The sequence below is a fragment of the Scylla paramamosain genome, chromosome 1, assembly GCF_035594125.1.
Source record: "Scylla paramamosain isolate STU-SP2022 chromosome 1, ASM3559412v1, whole genome shotgun sequence".
In the NCBI taxonomy this organism is placed as follows: domain Eukaryota; kingdom Metazoa; phylum Arthropoda; class Malacostraca; order Decapoda; family Portunidae; genus Scylla; species Scylla paramamosain.
In genome coordinates, this window is record NC_087151.1 from 32,809,506 (window position 1) to 32,831,438 (window position 21,933).

At 43.2% G+C, this 21,933-nt stretch overlaps 1 protein-coding gene across 1 annotated transcript in view; it reads right to left on the reverse strand.

The window, feature by feature from the left end:
* Positions 1 to 461: 461 nt before the first annotated feature.
* Positions 462 to 21,933, reverse strand: part of LOC135104237 (calcium-activated chloride channel regulator 2-like) — an 84,103-nt gene continuing 62,631 nt past the window's right edge. The window contains exons 10-14 of the mRNA XM_064011405.1: positions 7,640 to 7,809; positions 6,864 to 7,030; positions 5,660 to 5,894; positions 5,114 to 5,243; positions 462 to 4,085 (exon numbers count right to left, since the gene is read on the reverse strand). Coding sequence (XP_063867475.1) covers positions 3,226 to 4,085; positions 5,114 to 5,243; positions 5,660 to 5,894; positions 6,864 to 7,030; positions 7,640 to 7,809 — 1,562 coding nt within the window. The 3' untranslated portion in view covers positions 462 to 3,225. The remainder of the gene's footprint in view (positions 4,086 to 5,113; positions 5,244 to 5,659; positions 5,895 to 6,863; positions 7,031 to 7,639; positions 7,810 to 21,933) is intronic.

Consider the following 21,933-nt stretch of genomic DNA (forward strand, 5'->3'; position numbering starts at 1 on the left):
TATATATATATATATATATATATATATATATATATATATATATATATATATATATATATATATATATATATATATATATATATACATATATATATAATGTGTACGTGTGTATGTGTGTGTGTGTGTGTGTACGTCCTGGCAATATTAGGTGTCGTGTAAAAACTTGCTACTGAATCAATAATATAAATTGATGTGTAAAAATATAAATATAGAATTGGTTCAGGTCACGCCCTTCAATGTGCGAGAACAATTCCCCCTATGAATGAGCCGTCACACCTCTCACCGTCCCTCCTGACCACCCCAGTCCCGCCCCGCCGCAAGCCAAGTCAACCCACAGCAGCTGAGGTTGGGCTGGATGGCGCTCCTCGTCGTCCTCATGTCCAGGTAGAAAAGCTAAGCAAAAAGCACAGGTTAACAACTATTTGCCTGAACACAGCTATTCCTCTACAATTGTGGTATGGTACACGAGTGTAACACAATAACACACACACACACACACACACACACACACACACACACACACACACACACACACACACACACACACACATACACACACACGCACACACACACACACTACCACGCCACGTTCTCTGCTGGCCGCCACCGATTGTCGATGTCTGGGACTGAAACAAAAATATATGTACAAAAGTGTTGCGCGAAGAGTATTTTTGGAGTATTTATTTATATAGTGATACTGTCACGTAATATACTGTATATGCCACGACGGTATCAACGTTCACTCTTTCATATGTACATTATCTAACCTTACGGCATACTATATGCAGAAAGTATCAAATTATACGCATTAACACCATTATATATATATATATATATATATATATATATATATATATATATATATATATATATATATATATATATATATATATATATATATATATATATATAAAGGGTGCAAGATGCGAGGTGTGGCGGAAGGTGCCTCGAGGAGCCTTCCCGCGCCACACACACCCGCAACACTGCCTCCACCACACCGGCACGCCCTACCGCACATTTTGGCACTGGCCATGTTAAGTTAAAAAGTTTATCAGTTGATATTTTTTGGGGTTAATACAAAATACATGTTCATTGTACTTGTACTTAAATTTTACTGATTCCATGTCAATGGAAAAAAATTCTAATTATAATTCTGAAAATTGCAAAAGTGTGTGTGTGTGTGTGTGTGTGTGTGTGTGTGTGTGACTGAACTTTAGCCATGTCTAAACTTTACTGTTTCGTTTAGTCAGTGTTGCTTTCCATTCCTGGCGAGGCTAGGTGAGGGTGTGATGTTGGTCCTTGTCTACACGGTGGCTGGTAAGACTGAAAGATTTATCTACTGTATCTCAGTGGTCAGTCTTCCCCAGTGTCAATATATCTTTTCCTTATACTCCCATACAGATGTGATTAAGGGAACAAGTTGGTGATAAACTATGTTACTTCTCAAAAGAACATGAGACTTGAGAATATAATCACTGCAAGAGTGACTCTTAACACTACACCACATTCGACCTCCATCACAGGGCGTCACTGGACACCGCTGCGGGTCGTCACAACACCAAATAAACTACATCACAGGTGTACAAACTTGAGTGTAAAAAGGTCTTTCATTAAGACTACAAGTACAGTAAACACTACGAAGGTCATTTCTGGGTGCCCTGACCTGCCGCGGGCCACGCCACCTGGCCAGCGGACCGCCGCCTCTTTCCGCAGTGATGCTCAACAGAAACAATTACAACTAAGACAACAATGACACAGTCAACGTAAGTATATGCTACATTGAACAGCTAAAGTTACTGATATGTATGTATAACACTGATATGTCCTCATAACTGTTATAGGAATATGCGTACTTTGTGCAATCATGAGATGCTCAAGATATCACTTTGTCACTGTTCTCTGGCGCAACTTCCAAGTCACGTAGTTTGCCTTTATTGTCTTCTGGAATGACGGTGACTGTGTCCTGGCGTGGATGAACCTGGCCTCCTTTCGCCTCAAATGTCGATTTTCAAACAAAAGATGTTTCCTTGTGATCGATCCCATTAGCTGCTCACTCTGCTGGACCCCAATCACTGGTCTCCTCTGTTGCTCCCATCAAAGCATCATTTGTTGCTCCATGTCACCTCGCTGCTCCACCCTCATCAATCTTTATTAATGATTAAAAAACGTCGAAAGATTTTTTCGCCTTGTTCCATATCATACTTTCCAAAACCGATCCCTCTATTTTCTACCACACAGCCCATGTGCGTCACCGCAAGGGAGGTGTGGAGGAGGGAGGAGGCCACGCAGCGACACAGTGATTCGCTCAAACTCGGATGACAGTGAACGAATACAGTGATCCATAGCAACTGGTTACCCGCTCTTAGATTTGTCTGAATAGAGAGAGAGAGAAAAAAAAAAAGTATATAATGTATACTAATTAAAAAAAAAAAAAACAGATTTGTGTCTGAATTGAGAATAAAAAAAAATGTATAAAATGTATACTACTTAAAAAAACATCAGCAAATAGCATTTTCCTTGTGATAATGATAAGATTTTCATGTGTTGTTGACTCAGATTTTGACAAAGTGGGAAAAGAATGAAAAGAAATGGCAAAAGGCAAAGAAGGAGCTAGGAATGAAAAATATCAAGGACATAATGACGATAATTATACACAGAATAGCAAATACTTTTGGGAGCGTCCAAATAGCAAGCGACAAGACAATCTGAAACAAAGTTTCGAGAGTAAATGACTGGTTGTCAAGCGACACATTTTTTTTTTCTTTTTTCACGATAGGAAAATACCAATAAAAAATTGAGACATAGAAAAGTGGACAACTTGTGTTTAACATTAGTCTTGGCAAAACTCATACGGCAAGGATGGGTAGTCCACTCGCACAGGTGACTGAGCTGGCAGTCTCCGCCAGCTTGAGCAAATATCACTTCAGCACATCCACGATATGGAACTGTAACATACACTTGGCGTATCATCTAACGAAGGATACTGTATAATGATATGACCGATGTCCTTCCAACAAGATTTCTCTTCTGTGGTTCATCGGAACACAGGACCACATTCTGACACCAGCATACAAGTTTTCTCATCGTGTCCGCTGTGGTGACATCACCCTTAGTGATTGTCAATTGTATCTTTCATCACATTATGTACATATGCCTTCCTTTTTCTCACACTGAGCACCTCCAATTGAGTTTGTCGTGACTGAGAACATGTCGCGAGAGGACATCCTATAAGAGTGCAGCAGAGTGCCTGTGCATGTTGCTGTAAGTGTGCGTGTGGTCGGCGGGGGCCGGTGGAGGCGGAGAGGTGCCCCGGTCATCGCACAACAGCTGGTCAGAGAAGTGAGTATCGTCGTCGCTGTAAGTCTCTTGCGACGCCGACTTTTGATGTGGACGGACGACGCTGAAATATTGCGGAGCGCCCACGGAGTACCTTATTTGCTGCTGCTGCTGCTCGTAGGGGCTCATCTCGGTCTGCTCGTAGACGTGGCCGTTGGGGCCGCGTAGAGGGCTGCGGTTGGCGGAGCGAGTGTGGCGACCAAGGGTGTAGAACTGGGGAGCGGGTACGTGGGGCAGGCTGGGCTTGTCGTCCATCAGGTGGGAGTTTCGTTCCACCTTGGTCACATCAGGAATGGACATGGAAAGACCCCTGATTCCTTGAAGATCTTCGCCATCTCCATTTTGACGAGAAGGGGAAGATGGCGGTCCCTGCTCCATCCGCACTGATTCGCACAGGGCGGGTTGTGGTTCTGGTGTCCTGCTTGGGAGGTTCCTGTTCTCAGGTGGAGTGCCCGTCAGGTCAGTCGTGTCCCTGTGCGACGGCTCGGGATCTGGATTGACGAGAACGCTGCCGCGAGAAGTCGACTTGACCACAACACTTCCGCCGTTGACCATGCTGGTGGCGGCCTTCTCAGGATCTTCAGGAGGTTGCCGCCGTCTGTTGAGGCGCCGCTTGAGGGTGGAAGGCAAACAGAAGCAGTAGGTGGCCACCAAGAACACAACCAGGAGGAGGCCGCCCACGCAGCCACTGATTACTGCTGCCTTCTCGCTGCCCACCATGCCTGCATCCGAGCCATAGCCGCCAATGCCTGGGGAGAGAAAGTGGCATAGCAACTTATTGCGAGCGCGCGCACACGCACGCACGCACGCACGCGCACACACACACACACACACACACACACACACACACACACACACACACACACACACACACACACTGTATAGAAACAAACGCACGCACGTCCATCCAGCGTCAGTATAACCTTTACACAAATATCTATACATTCATGTCAACACTTGCAATTCCCAGTAATTGAAGTCCAGAATCGAATTTCAAAACTATGGTTTCCTGATATTCCCTTTATTTGTGGAAAAGCCTAACCTGTAGGAAAGAGGAAAATAATCCTACCAAACTAGTTCTATCTTTAAATAAAGAGCGTATTAGAAAAGAAAAAAATTCAAATAGCTATGGAGAAACAAAAAGATTGAATTAATTTATATTATCTAATTACATGATTCTTAAGACCTATCCCTCACACTATGACCTATCCCTCACACAAACGATTGAAAAAAAAGTACTAAGGCTGCATTAGTGGTACTTATTTCAAATATTCGCGCTGCAAATTATATTTCCCCAATATTTCAGAGATAAGCTGGCCATCCCTTGAACACGTCATTATTAATTTTGTTCCTATTTCTTTCAAGAATTTTGTACAAGCACTAAATGATTTACTACCACGCGTCAAAGTCGGACATTCTGACCTCTGGGCTTCCTTCCCGGGCAAAGTAACACTGGCCACGCACGACACGTAAGAACCTCTCCATACACAGTGCTATTACATTTCCGGCAAAATAGAGGCCCCACTGACTCTTACCTGCATCTAGTCCTGTCATAACGTACCCCTGAATTGGAGAACTCCGCCAGTAATGGGATTAATGAATACCACTGAGTCATTATGCACGCTAACTCCATCATAACCATCACCACGCCACGTCCCGCGAACGTCCCTATTAACAGTGCAATTACCACCATTTGGGCCACACATTTACTTTCATTTTCACTTCCATTACTCGCATGCTCCGTTCCCCGCGGCCTCCTCGTGACCTCCACCCTCACCTGGTCCTCGCGCCCTGATGGTGACCTGGTCCGTGGAGGGAGGGCGAGGCAGCCACAGCGCCGCAGGGTTGCTGGCAGGTCCCTTGTTGCCTTGTCTGTCCACCGCCCGCATGCACACCCACAGGACCTTCTGCGGGTGGAGGAATGGCGTGGAGTGTGTTGGGGGAAATGGGGAGGTGCTAAGGTTTAAAATAATTGGGGGCTGGGGGCACAATGGAAATGCTTTAAGTATAGCATTATTTTACTGTGTAATGTGCCGATGGTGGTTCCAAACCAGTTTAAAAAGTATGTGTTGCATGGTATTGCGTAATTGTTTAGTGAGGCTAACTGATTATTATCCCGAAAAGTAAAGTGTGCGATGGGCAGGCAAGCGTAAGAAATAGCTACATGGAACAGTCCGTCTTTGAGCACTAATGAACCCACTCGTCGAGGATTGTCATTATACATATACATGAATAGTACAAGGTCATACATGTGTAGCGATAAAAAAAATAGTACCTTTAAGAACATTAGATAATTTTTATCCTTTTTATCAACACTACTCACCTTCTCGTGGACAACAAGGGCCACAGTAGCCTTCTCTTTGTGCGTGGCGGGGGACGGGCCGGGCAGACCACGGATCCTTTCCCCAGTGCACTTGAGGGCAGCCTGGGACTTGCTGGACGCCACGTACCCCTCGTAGGAGCTGGCGCGGCCCCAGTCTCTGTCATCACCCACTGCGGTCCATTCCAACACCACGAGGCCACTGGAACGGTTCACCCAGGCCACCAAGTCCATGATTCTGAAAGGCGCAAGTGAGGGTATTTCAGCAAGGGCACGCCAGCCTTGAGGTAGATGTGCTGTGACCTCACCTTCTCCCTACGCAAGTCTGTATCAGGTCCGTAGCTTTGTCTCGTCTCGTGTGATAAAAAAAAATAAATAAATAAAAAAATAATAAAAATAAAAAATAAAAAAAACTTTTCTTAATTCATCTTCCCCGTGCACACTCGATAAATATCTTATGAATGTACGGATGTATCCTTATTCACTTCTATTTATACTGCAACTGCATTAATTCTCTATGTAAATTAATGCTTGCGTAGACACTTCCTCACTGCCAGCCGCCCACACCAGAGCGAGGGGGCCGCCGGCACGCCAGCCTTGGCATATATAACTTGCTTCCGGGACTGAGCCGTCTAACTTTCTCCCTTGTGTACACACCGCCCCGATAATTAGCTCGCTCTGTATATCATCCACTTATCCGATGGCTTAAACACGGTAACGCAGAATATTCTTCATCGTTTTGTTTACTCTTTTACCCAATCTTTGCATTTTTTCTTTTCATCCATTTTTAGACTGTTCCATTGTTCTCTCTCTCTCTCTCTCTCTCTCTCTCTCTCTCTCTCTCTCTCTCTCTCTCTCTCTCTCTCTCTCTCTCTCTCTCTCTCTCTCTCTTTCAGAGTCAGTGCATTTTTTCTCGAAAAGAAAAAGTTACTTAAACAAGGGCCTTTCAACGTGGAAAAACCTACTGCATATACTATGCTCCTCCTCACTGAATATTGCATTGTCACACTCAGAATATACAAAACCCACACCTCCTCTCCAATATTTATGCATACAAGATCACACACACACACACACACACACACACACACACACACACACACAAGGAGGAAAAATTATAAGAAAAAGCTACAACCTTACCAACTCCAGTTCACAACCTCCCCACATCCTCATCTCCATTCCAGTCCAGAGGTAGAAGTCAACTTACTTGGCAGGGGCAATCAGGTCTCTATTAAGCACGTGCTCCTTGCGGATGTCGAGCGTGGGTCCCGTAACCTGGCGTGTGAAGGGCGGTGATTCACGAGTACGAGAGCGAGCGTAAGGCACGACGCTCCCACAGCAGGATATGTTGTCCCCGTAGCTTCCGAAGGCCAGCTGGTGTGGGGGAGGGGTAGAGAAAGAGAGAGAGAGAGAGAGAGAGAGAGAGAGAGAGAGAGAGAGAGAGAGAGAGAGAGAGAGAGAGAGAGAGAGAGAGAGAGAGAGAGAGAGAGAAAGAGAGAGGTTATAATCTCAAACTCATGAAAGATAAACATGTGGATACTAACACGGTTCATGAGGGTCACTGCATACTGAGCAAGGCTGTGCCACTCCTATTACTACTACTTCCCTGGAATTCTGGGGCCAGTGAGGTTCAGGGTTTACCTCTTCAAAATGGACTTGCATATTTGAGTGTATGATGGCAATATATATGCATACTGTTGTTCCTACTTCTGCTGTGTGTGTGTGTGTGTGTGTGTGTGTGTGTGTGTGTGTGTGTGTGTGTGTGTGTGTGTGTGTGTGTGTGTGTGTGTGTGTGTGTGTGTGTGTGTGTGTGTGTGTGTGTGTGTGTGTGTGTGTGTGTGTAAGATTTATTTTTTTCATCAACACTTAATTGTCATTAGCAAATGAATATTACAGGCACTTCCTTTCTATCTCACCCATCCATCCACCCAGACAGACACACACACACACACACACACACACACACACACACACTCAACAAACCTCCTTGGTAAACGAGTGTCGGTGGTGGCGCACGTCGTGATCGTGGGTCTGAGCGACAGCAAGCACGGCTTGACCTGCATCCACAGACAGCTCGACGGCGTAGCGTGCGGGGCCGTCCAGAGGGGGGGCGTAGCGGGAGTACACACCGTCCCCGCGAGTGATGTCGGGGTCTGTGCGGGCGAAGAAGCTTGGCATGAGTAAGGGAAGTACTACACCGGAGATTTCTGTTGTGGAAAGCTAGGCGAGTCGCTTAAGTCTACTGGTGGAAAGGGGCGGGCAAACACATGTCGCAATAAAATTTTCATTAGTAACACGATGCTGCGTGATTCAGAGCGGAGTGGACAAGACGCCACTGACGGAGATATCTTGGAGGCGCAGACGAATGAGTGCGGAGATACTACGTACATACACACGTCCCATGTGCTAACTATAGGAAAACAATATGGAAAATCGATTAATTACCGCCTCTCGTTGGAAGATGCCGCAAGACAATGAGCATCGACGCCATTTTTCCCCAATACAAAGTACGATGTAGGTAGTGAAGATGTGTAGCGGAGGCAGACAGACCCGTGAGCCACAGTTCTTCCTCACCTTTTCACCAACATATACAAAAACACCCCTTCCCCCACACACACATTAAAAGGATCAAGATAACAACAGGCAACAAAGACTAGTAAGACAATCATAAACATCATCATAAACCATTCAAGTGAGAAGCCCAGCAAGACCAAAGACAGCAAAGAACATCAATAGCTTATAATGACTAAAGCAACAAGTTCACCGCCACCCTTACTCAACATTACGATGATATAGATTTCTCTCCCTGACGTCCTGACGCTGCGTTGCCACCTGCATCTTCAAGACAACTCAGATTCCTTAACTATGTTCTGTTGGACATTCGTCAGCATTGCAGGGAATTCAGGGAACTGCTTATCTTGAGTTTGAAACTAATAATAATCATGATAGCAAAGGTAATAATGATCACAATAATAATAATAATAATGATAACAATACTGCCCTTTCTATTATTATTACTGGTGGTGGTGGTGGTGGTGGTGGTGGTGCTACTACTACTACTACTACTACTACTACTACTACTACTACTACTACTAAAGATGATAATAATAATAATAATAATAATAATAATAATAATAATAATAATAATAATAATAATAATAATAATAATAATAATAATGATAGTTAATAATAATAATAATGATGATGATGATAATAATAATAATAATAATAATAATAATAACAAAAAACATCAACAACAAAGAGAAACACGAGAAGACAAGATAATGTCCCATAAGCAACTCTCCCATCCCAAATCTTGACAAAAAGAAAGCAGAAAATTACAAGGCTGAAAAAAAAAAAAAACACACAAGATGGGAATGATGCGTGCAGTCACAGATCTGCGGAAACTTTGTCTGCTAACACCACCTCATTGTTCCTGAGTCAAACCTGCCTCATATTTGTATGTAGGCGTATCCTGTGCCACGCCAGACTCCCTGCATGCATATTTCAACGTGAAACTACCGATCTTTTTCTCCAGGAAGCCGTGAAAGGCCGAACATGTAGCCATTACCTGGAGCAGAGTTAGCGAACCTCGATCTTGGCACTTTAATCCCGCGGGCTGCCAGACTGGTGAAAAGCTCAATTCTATAGAAAAGAAAGAACTCGTCGCACACAGCCAAGACGAGAGAGGAAGAGGAGAAATTACCTCAGCTCTCTGAATTGAGTAAAAGAAGAGAAAAGTTCTTAGCGTAAAAGGGAGAAGGCAGGCAGGCAGGCAGGCAGGCAGGCAGGCGGGGTGTTGCGCTCCCTCCCCCGGGCCCGTCTCCGCCTGCCTCCGTCACGCCTCGCTGCCCCAAGAAGCTGGCGCAAAGGCGGTGCAGCTGTACCATCCACGGCTCTGGCTCTACTGTTTATTATTATTATTATTATTATTATTATTATTATTATTATTATTACTTTAATTATCATTATTACTATTTTCATTATTATTATTATTATTATCATTATTATTTTTATTAATATTATTACTATTATTATTATTATTATTACTATTATTTTATTATTATTATTATTATTATTAGTAGTAGTAGTAGTAGTAGTGCACAGTTGAGGTAGCAGCAATTATCATTATATTCTTTACCCCTACATGATACTTCAGCCGCGAATACACCGTAGGATCACCTCGCACTAGGCAGACACCACACATGTGGCCTTTGCATCCACCCTTCCCTGACCCAATGCCACCCGAGGCTACCTACCGCAGTCCCCCTATCCTTTCACTTTGAAACATCAGTGTCAGGAAAGGATTCCGACATCAAATGCGGCAGGAGTGTGGCAGGAGTACGGCTGACATGGCAGCTGCTTTCCCGCCTTCCCGGCATTGCAAAAGTCGCTTTGCTGCAACACATAGCTATTTATTCCTTTGACTCAGCGAGGTGTTCAGCAGGAACCTCACAAAACTCCGCCTCACTACTGCAGCTTCTCTCGAAAAGCCGTCACTGAAAGCCACAGCGGCGGGACAAGAAATCCACCTCTTTCAGCTTAAGACGCGGATGTCCTATTGCGTACGATCTAATTTCCCTTATTGCATGCAGTGAATAACGCGTTCAGGAGCTCAGGGAAGATGTAATACTGATGCTGGTGCCTTATTACTTTCCACTGGTTTGCGAGAGCACTTATTACGTGTCACTACTTCTTATACATATGAAGTTCTCCAGTTTATCATTATGTTGGCAGCTTCTATGTCTTTGTGAGGAACTATAGCACACTTTGCGAGGTGCTTAGATATTAGAAGCTATCCAGACACGTTACCATACTTCCGCAAGAGGCTTCCTTCATTAAGAAACGATGGAAATGAGTTTAGTGTATGATATTAACTGGCAAGAAAGAACATTAAGTGGATGTTATGTGGAACGATAAGTTAGATTATATGTAATATACATTTTGCGCTCATCCTCATGTCTCGTAGCTTTAAGTCACGATATATATTGAAAGTGTTTACCGTTTTCATTACCTAATAAGTCTGACGCCAAAATCCTGAAGCACTTCTGCTATCTTTCTTATTCACCATAAAACTTAATTAATTGAAAGGAGAGGAAATTAGAGCACAACAATAAAAATATATATAAAAAAATAAGAGATATAGATAAAATCAACTGCTGACAATGATGTTTTTTAGTAATGAGGAGAGAATATGGAGTTGATAGTCATATATGTAGTAATGTCAGGAAAATATAACAATGCATGGAAAAAATAATTGTTGAAAATCAAGATTGTATGTAGTAAGAGGAAAAAAAAAAGTCAAATTTGTAGCAATGAAGGAGAAAATTCGTAAAAGTGAGATCTTTAGTAGGAAATTAATTATTGCTGATATTGAAAGCTGTACGGGAAACAAAATAACTTCACTCACATAACAATGGAAAAGAGGAAGTAGTACTGACTGCATGTATTCTGAAGTGAACTATAGAATATTGTTAAGGACTAATCAGGCACCTAGACGGTCTTATGTGGCTAAGCATTTACCTTCAGATACACGATGAAAATTCTCTCTCTCTCTCTCTCTCTCTCTCTCTCTCTCTCTCTCTCTCTCTCTCTCTCTCTGATGTGCAATTATTATTTCTGAACTGTTTAGTCATGATTTGAGGGATGAGAGAGAGAGAGAGAGAGAGAGAGAGAGAGAGAGAGAGAGAGAGAGAGAGAGAGAGAGAGAGAGAGAGAGAGAGAGAGCAGATTCATCCATTTGCTTAATAGGTGGAGGGAGTCATAAGCAAACGCGAAATGAGCCGCGTGATGGAGGCGCCTAACGCACGTGATGGCCTGAAAAGCATCACTCCTGCCCTCTCCTCACACACTGCTTGCCTAATGTCACAGCGATCAACACGCAAATAAATAATGGCAAAAAATAAACAAATAAATAAATAAATAAATTCGAAAAAAAAGATAGGTTACGATCCACATATCAAAGTTAAAATAAGGAGAGAAAAAGGTCTATGGAGCACCAAAGTGGGTTCTGAACTTTAACGTTAACATCGCTCGCAGGGGAAATGCGTCACTTACAGCGTTAAGGAGCGGCGGTGCGTCAGGTAAAAAGGTTCTTGTGCTGGAAAAATGGGGATGAGATCAATACAGCGATACACGCAACTCCTGGGCGACGCAAGGGTACTGTTATGTTAATTAATTCACTCTCCTAATAATAACAAGGTATGCATTTTTCACTCAGTTTACAGTCCTCGTATTTCTTGGAACCCGGTCATTGAAAGCTGCACAAAATTGTATTAATATTTAAAAGCGTCATCCGGCAGAGGCACACAGGTCAGCTAGGCCAGCACGCCGGGAGGAGGCCACGCCCCGAGCCAGACCGGAGCCTGGGCCTTGAACACGAGTAGCGGGTTCCTGCCCCACCTTCGACTATATTCTGAAACATTTCTGCATCGCATCTCCACTACTTTCAAAAGGCATAATAACATTGTAGATGAAGTTACAGGAATTTTTAAGGTGTTTTCATGGTTCTAGTGACAGATTAAGAAAATTTCTACATTATTAACGGGAAAAACGCTCTTGACTACTCGACTGACAATCTCTGTGGACTTTAAAAAACAGTCATGGTGAGAGAGCGGAACGTGTCAGATTACTTGCCTTTGACTGACTAACTAGTTACGTCATGGTGGAGAACAAGGGGACATTTGGGCGGTAATATTATGATGTAAGTGACACTTCTAACCGTATAAATGACATAATTACAATCAATGCGTGGTAAGAATCCCTTTGCACTTATTGTAATGAACACTTCTATCAGTCGGAAATTAAAGTTTTGACGCAATGAAATAAATAATAATCATAACATAAGTCACGCAACTCTAAGGGTAAGCAAAGTGTTGAAATGTTACAGTGATATCCTGACATAAGCTCGCTTTTCGCACCATATCGCTCTCTTCAGGCTATAAAGGGCAGCAACAGTGCACTGAAGCCCCTCCCCCACACAACACTCACCGGCCAAGGAAGACACCAGAATGAGGTGAGGGGAGTGTGGTGCGGGGCGTGGCCACAACACAGGAGAGTCATCACAGTCTAGTCAGTGCTCAGTATCTTATTTCTAGTGGTAAAAGAGTTCACCCTTCCTGACCATGCCACTCAGCTACTTGTACGGCATTCATGTACATCAGCAGCAACAGTAGCGTGTATCATTCCACTGCAGGACTAATGGGATCCCTTGCTCTCTTCATTCTTCTCTATCGACTGCCTGTTTATTTCATGCTATCCCCCCCCCACAAAAAAAAAAAAAAGAATATCTTATTTCTCCTTTTACTTGCTCTCACTATCATCATTCCAATCTTTTACTCCATCCATTGTCTATCTACTGACCCATGACATGTAAAACAGTGATAAAAAAAAAAATACACACAAATTCAACACTGGTCTGGTTCTTAATCCATGGTGTTTTCTTCTTTCTTATCCATGTTGTGCAAAATGTTGTTCTCTCCATTTCCCTTTGTGTTTCATAAACAATACAGCATACGTTTACAGAATATACTGTGTGTTCAAGGCTGAAGGTTACACGCGCTTCCTTTACGCTTTCATGGCTGTATGAACACAAAGCTGAGTGTTTTTAATTAATTCTTGCGTTTAACATTTCTGCATTTTTTTGTCCTTGTCTGTATATGTCTGTCTCTCTGATTGCTTGTCCGTCTGTCTGCATTCTCTCTCTCTCTCTCTCTCTCTCTCTCTCTCTCTCTCTCTCTCTCTCTCTCTCTCTCTCTCTCTCTCTCTCTCTCTCTCTCTCTCTCTCTCTCTCTCTCTCATAAATAGTCATCACCACTTTACAGTCACGGACGTTGATAATAATTGCAGATTCTGCCAAAATAAAAATGCTACCCTGGGTATACATTTATTATTTCATTATAAGCCTGCGTGATATATTAAGAGATTACCTGTAATTAGATTAAATTTGCATTGGCGTTAGTCTCATGCACTTAAGCAAAGAATTAATTAATGGAGTAGACTGCGCATTATAATCCCGATAAAATACATTGAAATCTAATTCCGATTGCACATTATACTCGCGACAAATATATTAAAATTTCATTCCATGCGCCTCGAAGATTTGCAACTTGATGAGTACTTTCAGTGGATTAAAAAAGTGAGAGAAAAATGGAACGCGATTTAAAATTTTTACATATATTCGAGGCAGTTCTCCAGTGTATCTTTAAGGAGATGTGGATTGTACCATTAGCTTGTACAATCGTGGTAAGAAGTCAAGTAACCTTCAACACTCACTCCTATTAGGCTAAGTGTTTTCCCTCAGCCTGAAGTCTCTTTATGCACTGACAAACTCTCAGCATATCAGGAGACTTAAGATTGAGGGAAATTCTAAACACAGTGGAGGTGCGTGTGGTGAGCTAGTGATGATAATTACCATACATAATGATTGCTCATGTACAAAAGTCAATAGGGGAAAGAAATAAAACAAAAAAGATATTGAAATGTTAAGGATGATATCGTTACTAATCTGCATTAATTGCTAATCGACTGGTTATGAAGGTCAATATGGAAAGAACGTTAACTAAAGTATTACTGAACCTACGTCTTTACTAACAGTTCTGCTTAGGACATCCTTAAATGAGCTGCACAGAGAAGTACCAGTAAGAGACGGGAAACAATCAGTGGGTCAAAATAACTTCCAACGCTATTTACTTTACGATATCAAAGTTGTTAGTGGAAAACTGTACACTTACAACAATTAACGCAGATTAAAACTCATATTCCAAAATTTGAAGCAGTTATTCGTGCCTATGAAATATTTTGCTCATATTCCACTCATGCCATTTTACATTATGTTCCTGTGAAATAGAATATTGTGAATATGAAATATTCTCGAGCCGAGGTATTATCCAATAAAGACCAAAACCTTTTTATTTTCATGTTCAGCCACACGCAACAAGTATTTTGTACGTAAAGTAAGACCTAGAAGAGCACAGAAATATATTAAGTTTTCCAGACCATCAAACTATCAAGTGTTATCCAGGAACACTAACCCTGACGGGAGCCTGAGCCTGGGGCGAGAGAAGGGACGCAAAAAACCTAACACCATCAACGGACGCACCACCTGCCTACCTCAGCACAGGCTGCCCCTGCGGCTTATATATCAGCCAGGCGACATAAACGGCCTGGCGCTTTTATTTATAACGACGCAGTTTTACTGGTTTCTGGAAACCGAACAGCGGAACCATGTCCAAAGGGGAGAGCAACAAATCTGTATTTCCACCAACAAAATAATAACAGTGTGACCTTAGGGAAGATTTACAATTCTAAAAGTTATTCAGAAATTTGTTTCTAGCGTAAAATAACTGAAGGAGACCAAGAGTATTTCAATAATGAAACGATATTGCCGAAGATAATAACACGAAGCCAAAATACGTAAATACATGGAAAGTATTTGAATACCACATACATAACCGAATCCTTAAAGACTCCTATGTGGCACGTTTGAGCAGTAATCAAAATATCTACCAAAAAACTACTTCAAAATGTGAACACAGAATGTTATGAATAAACCTCCAAAGAGAGAAAATATCAGGATCTGTCCGAGAAAAGACAAAATAAAAGGCATAAAAAAGAGGTAAAGATGGAGATAGGCAGTGCATGTGTTGGAGGGGCAGACAGTGCACATGTCTGGCTGGCCGGAGGCCAAGACTGATTAGCGATGAATATAATTCCTGATGTCTATTACGTCAACGGTTTTAGGGTTTTGCATCAGAAGCGATGAACATTTGCAACTTTAACAATAAAATAAATAAAGAAAGAAATAAAGGAATAAAATGGTAAGAAGAAAATACAATTAAGGCATAAAATGAAAGGTAAAACTCAAATTTTCCTATAAGCAACGGGAAAAGTCATACATCTCCATAAGATGAAGTATCTCATATCCCGGAGAGAGGCAAATATCTCCCGTCATAAAAAGGAGGAGGAAATTCCAGTCTTCCTCCTGACATCGCTAAAGCAAGGCTCCTGACTATCATAGAGTAGTAACCAACAAACTCTGAACACCCAGGGACACCAGCCAATCATTAGAGCACGTGTGAACTTATCGGAACATGATGTACTTGCATCATGACCGAGGCGAGTAAGGATTGTCCCAAGATTACCCTAAGCTGTCTTCCGCTGCTGGCCACACACTTGATCGTGCGTGGAGGAACTGCAAGCTATAGACGGGATTTCCACCAGAGACTGGCAGAATGCTATGACTCATGAAGGTATTATACTGAGAGAGAGAGAGAGAGAGAGAGAGAGAGAGAGAGAGAGAGAGAGAGAGAGAGAGAGAGAGAGAGAGAGAGAGAGAGAGAGAGAGAGAGAGAGAGAGAGAGAGAGAGAGAGAGAGAGAGAGAGAGAGAGAGAGAGAGAGAGAGAGAGAGAGAGAGAGAGAGAGAGAGAGAGAGAGAGAGAGAGAGAGAGAGAGAGAGAGAATTTCCTACGAAATTCTTAAATTACCTACCAACACCTTTTATTTCCTGGAAGTGTAGAAGTTCTCCCTTTTTTCTCCTTCTCGAACACGAGTATGTAACCTTTTACATTTCTTCTTCCATCTTTTACAGTATGTAAAGAAAATAATCAATCTATGCATGAAAATAAAACAAATTCTCTTATTTATATCTTGTCTTTGTCTCCTTCAACGGTTTCATTCTGCCTTCAAGTGAGTTTTGCTTGTCTTGCAGTCTCTCAAAATCCACCCTATCACTCGGCCAGAGTTTTCCTGCTCTCATGCCTTCCACTCCTCCCTTCTTTGTTTCGCCGGCACCTTCTCACTTCTTCCCTCACCTCACCTTCATTCTGTTCTTGTCCCGCTTCTTATTCTCCTCCATCCTTCCTGTCTTTTCCTGCTTCTCTTTGCCTTTCTGCCATGCACTTCCCCACATCTCTTCCCTCCCTTTCATTCCTTTCTCACTTCTTCCCATTCTACTCGTCCTTTCCTCCCTACCGCACTTCCCCAAGCACGTCCCACGAGTGCCTGGTGGGTCCCTGGTGGCTGCTGTCTCCTGATCCCTCTGCCTCGAGCCCCAAGTCGCCTTAATACTGGATAATGACCGCTGCATTGCCTCACGGAGAGACAGCCAGAGCGAAGGAGGCCGGGTGAAGGAGAGAGCGAAGGAGAACGTGATGAAGGATAAGGATGAAGGAGGTTGGGAGGTTAGTGGGTAGAGGAGACGCAGGGGAGACTAACCCATGGATGCACGAGGAAAGAGAAAAGAGACAGGTAAGATGGAAGGAGTGTTGGGGGAAAAAAAAAGAAAGAATGGAAGGGTGAGGTGGATGTGGGAATGAAAAATGTGTAATATAATAATGAAAGACCCGCTGCTGACGAATAACATAAAAGTGGCAAGGGAATAATTATGTGAGTAGGAAGAAATAATAATAATCATAAAATAGAGAAGAATGAGAAAAAAGACGAAGAGGGAGGTGGGAGAGAGAGAGAGAATGAGCGAAAAAAATGGAAATATACAATGGAAAGGGGAAAACACTTTTAAGAAATATGTGAATGAAATAAAGAGAACAACAAAGAGACAGCGGCGGCGGGGCAGAGGCGAGGGGAGAGTCAGCCACGTAATTAATGAGAAGCCAGGAAAGAATTTTACCTCTATATAATGCATCCCCCTCCCTCTCTCTCCGACACTTCATTATTAATTAATTACTTCTCTCTCTTGTTGTCCTGATTACCTCGGGCTTCACCACTTATCCACTGGCGGTGTGCACTCCCTTTTTACTCCCAGTGTAGGCAAATGGCTTATTTCTCCATGTGATATATTTGGCTGCATCTTTATCTACGAAGTTATCCATTCACCTCTCTCTCTCTCTCTCTCTCTCTCTCTCTCTCTCTCTCTCTCTCTCTCTCTCTCTCTCTCTCTCTCTCTCTCTCTCCGTCAGATAAGAAAGATTCGCCGTATAAAGAAGCGAAATAAAAATTTCCTTTGTTCAGTTTATTTCTAATGTAAAGAGAAGAGTGTAACTGTTAATGAAATTGTCCCTGCGTCACTACGTGTTCGTCGCCTCTAAGGGCAGTCTCAGTACATCGTCGTCTCACGGAGGCGAGGTAATGGAAGGGTAACGTAACCTAGAGGAGTGCCCCCAAGACTTAGATTCCGTTCCGCGCCACCGGAGCCTCGGTGTCGTTGGGCGTGATCGGTCATAACCCACAAGCTGGCCTGGACAGCTGACTCCAGGAGCCTCACCCCGAGCTATGCCAATGGAATCCTAGTTGTATTTACGCCAATATCAGCTCCTCTTCGGAGTATGAACCCGTTTGGTCGGGAGGTCCAAGAAAATTGGATCGTGGCAGGAGGCCTGGAAGTGGTATTGGAACACCTGCTCGCGTCTGATGGCCCACTTTCGCGCCTTTATATTTCCAGTCTGTCTTTACGTAACTTCCAGTCGAAGGAAAAGGAGCACATGATCAAATACTAGTGTTAATGAAAGAAAAATCCAATTATTCATGAAGTACAGTATGAATACAAAATATTTGTTCTTAAATGTTACGCAATAAAACAGGCATAAAAAAAAAAAAAATTCAAGAGAGGAACAGACTGACTATACTGTCTTCACTCACCTTGGACAGATCCACGCTGAATGGACGACACACAAAAACATCACAAAAGAGCCATTACCATAACGACACTGGGCAGCTCGTGTGTCCGCATTACGACCCGTATTAATACACGGAACATTAGTGTAAAAGCTAATGTTCTGTGGCCTTGGCTTCTTTTTTTCTTTTTTTCCGTGACAGAGGTCCATTTATCGTGTTGTTGGTTTCACTCCGCCACTCAGGAATATTGCCCAGAGACCCATCATCCGCAATGAGATCGTATGGAAAAACGACCTAAGTTATAACGATTTATTCTCTGGCCGCAGTTGCCACAGGATATTGGATTTAGATATCGGTACAGGAAGACGTCACACTTTTTAGCTGTACTTCGCACAGTCCACACAGATCCCGCAGCGTCCGAGCCACACGAGAACAGTGGAGTGTGTCGAGCGCCAGGCGGAGCAGAGCAGATCGTGCGGGTTATTTTTAAGGTACTCGGCGCAGAGAAACAGAAATGGAATTGTAATGGAAGTGAATGTGTAACCTCAAATACACACCATCTGCTCTGTGGCGGCGAGCTTCGACTGCATCTGTGTCTTGTCTGGCGCTATCATCCTCTCAGCCAGCGATCTGTGTGTGTGTGTGTGTGTGTGTGTGTGTGTGTGTGTGTGTGTGTGTGTGTGTGTGTGTGTGTGTGTGTGTGTGTGTGTGTGTGTGTGTGTGTGTGTGTGTGTGTGTATACAGAGGTTTTCACTTCACAAATGTAAAAATACTACATTATAGAAATTCACCCGGCGAACATTCACAACAGTCTCATCTTAATTTTTTTTAACAACAGCTTCAAACACGTTTGAGAATCTTAACAGACCCACTTCACGACGAGACTGGCACTGTTAGTATGCTGGTGCGCTGTGCTGGCAGGGGACGGGTTGGGGGTGGGGTAACTACGCGTGGGGAGGCGCCTTGGGACTGGCAGGACGAGGGAGCGGCAGGGGGAACGTGGGAAGTCCGGCGGAACTGGCAGATTGAGTGTAGCGTGGGCTCATGCAGGGAGGCATTGGGGGGCGCTGAGGCGAGGTGGCAGGGAAAGGTAGAAGGTGCGTGAGTGTGTGCAAAGGGCACGGAGGTATTGAGGTATAGCGCGGACCAGGAATGAGTGATGGCATGTCCACGTGTTTATACAGAGACAGTTGGAAAAGTGGCTCGTTCTTCGTGTAAGTAAACACGTCTACTGTCAATGGATTTAGGTTACAAATATTTGCATATATTAACTTCACGTACTGTGGTGTATGTGTGTCTGATTTCGTCAATATAATTCATTAAAGCTGATGCAAAGGTTTGTTCTAGATATATTTCAGTCCAAAACTAAAAACTTGACAACACCCGTTTTTCATGTTGCTATACGCCTAACACGCGGCTCTCCAGGTGCTTCTGTCTCTCCCCAATACCGACTCGTACCCTTCCACTGCCACCACTACCGGGAGGAGCTTTTCACTCACATATGTAAATTAGTTTCCAGTTATTGGGCTGACCTGAGTCTTCTCACACTTGTAACGCTGATCTTTGTCCTCCTCCTCTGCTTGATAGGACTGCTAGTGTTCACCTCTCTCTCTCTCTCTCTCTCTCTCTCTCTCTCTCTCTCTCTCTCTCTCTCTCTCTCTCTCTCTCTCTCTCTCTCTCTCTCTCTCTCTCTCTCTCTCTCTCTCTCTCTCTCTCTCTCTCTCTCTCTCTCTCCCTCAAATGTAATCCAATCTACTGAAAAGCCATGGAGAATGACGTCAATCGTTACGCAATACTTTCTACACCTGTGAAAAAAATTTTACTTGCGCATGTCCATGAGTGAGATGGACGAGATATTTCCTGTGACCGTTGAAAGACCATAAAACTACAGAGAAAAAAATCTTATACAACACGTTCTTGAATGTAACATTCGTAATATCTTTCGAAGCAGCTCTACGCCATAAAATGAAACCTCAAACTGAATACCTATAACAAAAATAGTAACATAATATAATCAAGCAATAGGAAACACGAATGTGAATGTGACATATCTCAGAAAATATTACTTTGGACGAACTACATGGCAATGAATTTATCTTACACATATTCCATCTCTCTTTAGCAAGACTAATAAAATAACGGAAAAAGAGTAAGCTCTGACATGCCAGTATTTTTTTTAGCAGAAAATGCGCAACGGAAATCTAAATTCTGAAAATAAAATACAATTAGCCAGGGAAATTCTTTTTTTCTTCTTTTTAATGCGCCAACTTCCATTAGAAACATTAAGAGAGAAGCAGCGCTCCCTGAGAGTGAGGAAAGAGAGAGAAGGGAATGGAACTAATCCACGGGAAGCTGCCTGTGAGGGTCGCGGGGCTATTCTTTCGTGACTGTGCATAATGGTGTGTGTGTGTGTGTGTGTGTGTGTGTGTGTGTGTGTGTGTGTGTGTGATGATATCAAGACACACAGTATGTTATATGAACTGCAGATGTATACAGATTTGTCTATAATAGGTATAATGGGATTGCTATTATACAGTTTTAAGTTTCTGGTTGAATTTATTATGGTGTGTGAAATTGTTGTTTTCAATAAACTACCTATCTATCTATCTATCTGTCTGTGTGTGTGTGTGTGTGTGTGTGTGTGTGTGTGTGTGTGTGTGTGTGTGTGTGTGTGTGTGTAATATCCACTGCTAATCCGTTACAGCATGAAACATTCTTCTAATTGCCTGAGCCTTCTGTTTTAACTGTCTACAGTGTCACAAGAAGCGCTCAGCTATGATTACAAGGCAAAGGAGAGACAAAAGAATGTGTGGTGTTTGCAAGGTTCTGTTCTACGTGCACTCTTATTTAGAATGTATACTAACATAATCGATAAGGGCCTGAGTGATATTACTGCAAAATATTGCAGAGAGAGAGAGAGAGAGAGAGAGAGAGAGAGAGAGAGAGAGAGAGAGAGAGAGAGAGAGAGAGAGAGAGAGAGAGAGAGAGAGAGAGAGAGAGAGACGCAGACAGACAGAACACCACTATGAACTTTGAGAAATCGCCTCAACAGGAGCTCCTTGCAGTCTCCGTGATGAAGAGTGACACTCCTTGCCGCAGGCCTGCGCGGAGTCTCCAGCTCAGGGATCAACAGACCTGTCGCTCAGTCCGCCTTCGCCCTACTCTCAGGGGACCTTCTTCATCTTGCTGCTTCGTCCGCCTCGTTCAAACCCCAGCGGGAGTCCTTTCCTTCTCTTCCCCTCCACGCTGTCTCCTCGTTACTGAATCATACTACACATCTTTCTCCTCGACACAGTGACAAAGATCTTCCAATTTCTTACTCCCTGTGATGAAAAGTCCGTAAAGGGATTGTATTTTTCTTTCTCCCTCACTCTCTTATCTTGCGCCATAAGCTATACTGGGAAAACACTCTTGCCAACCCACGAGAGGCATCGGGAATTTTGAGGAAGGAAGGATAGCACGCGTGGTGAAAGTGAGTTTTGTTGTGGCGAAGGTGAGGTTGGATGAGAAAGAAGTAAAAGTGTCACCATCCTGATCCGGAGACTTGGTGTGAAGTGTGTAAAGGGACGAGATGGAAAAAGGAGGAGAAGGAGGAGGAGGAGGAGGAGGAGGAGGAGGAGGAGGAGGAGGAGGAGGAGAATACTGAAAACAGAAAATGGAGGAGGAAGAAAAATGGAGGGAAAGACACGGCAATAAAGCGATGGCT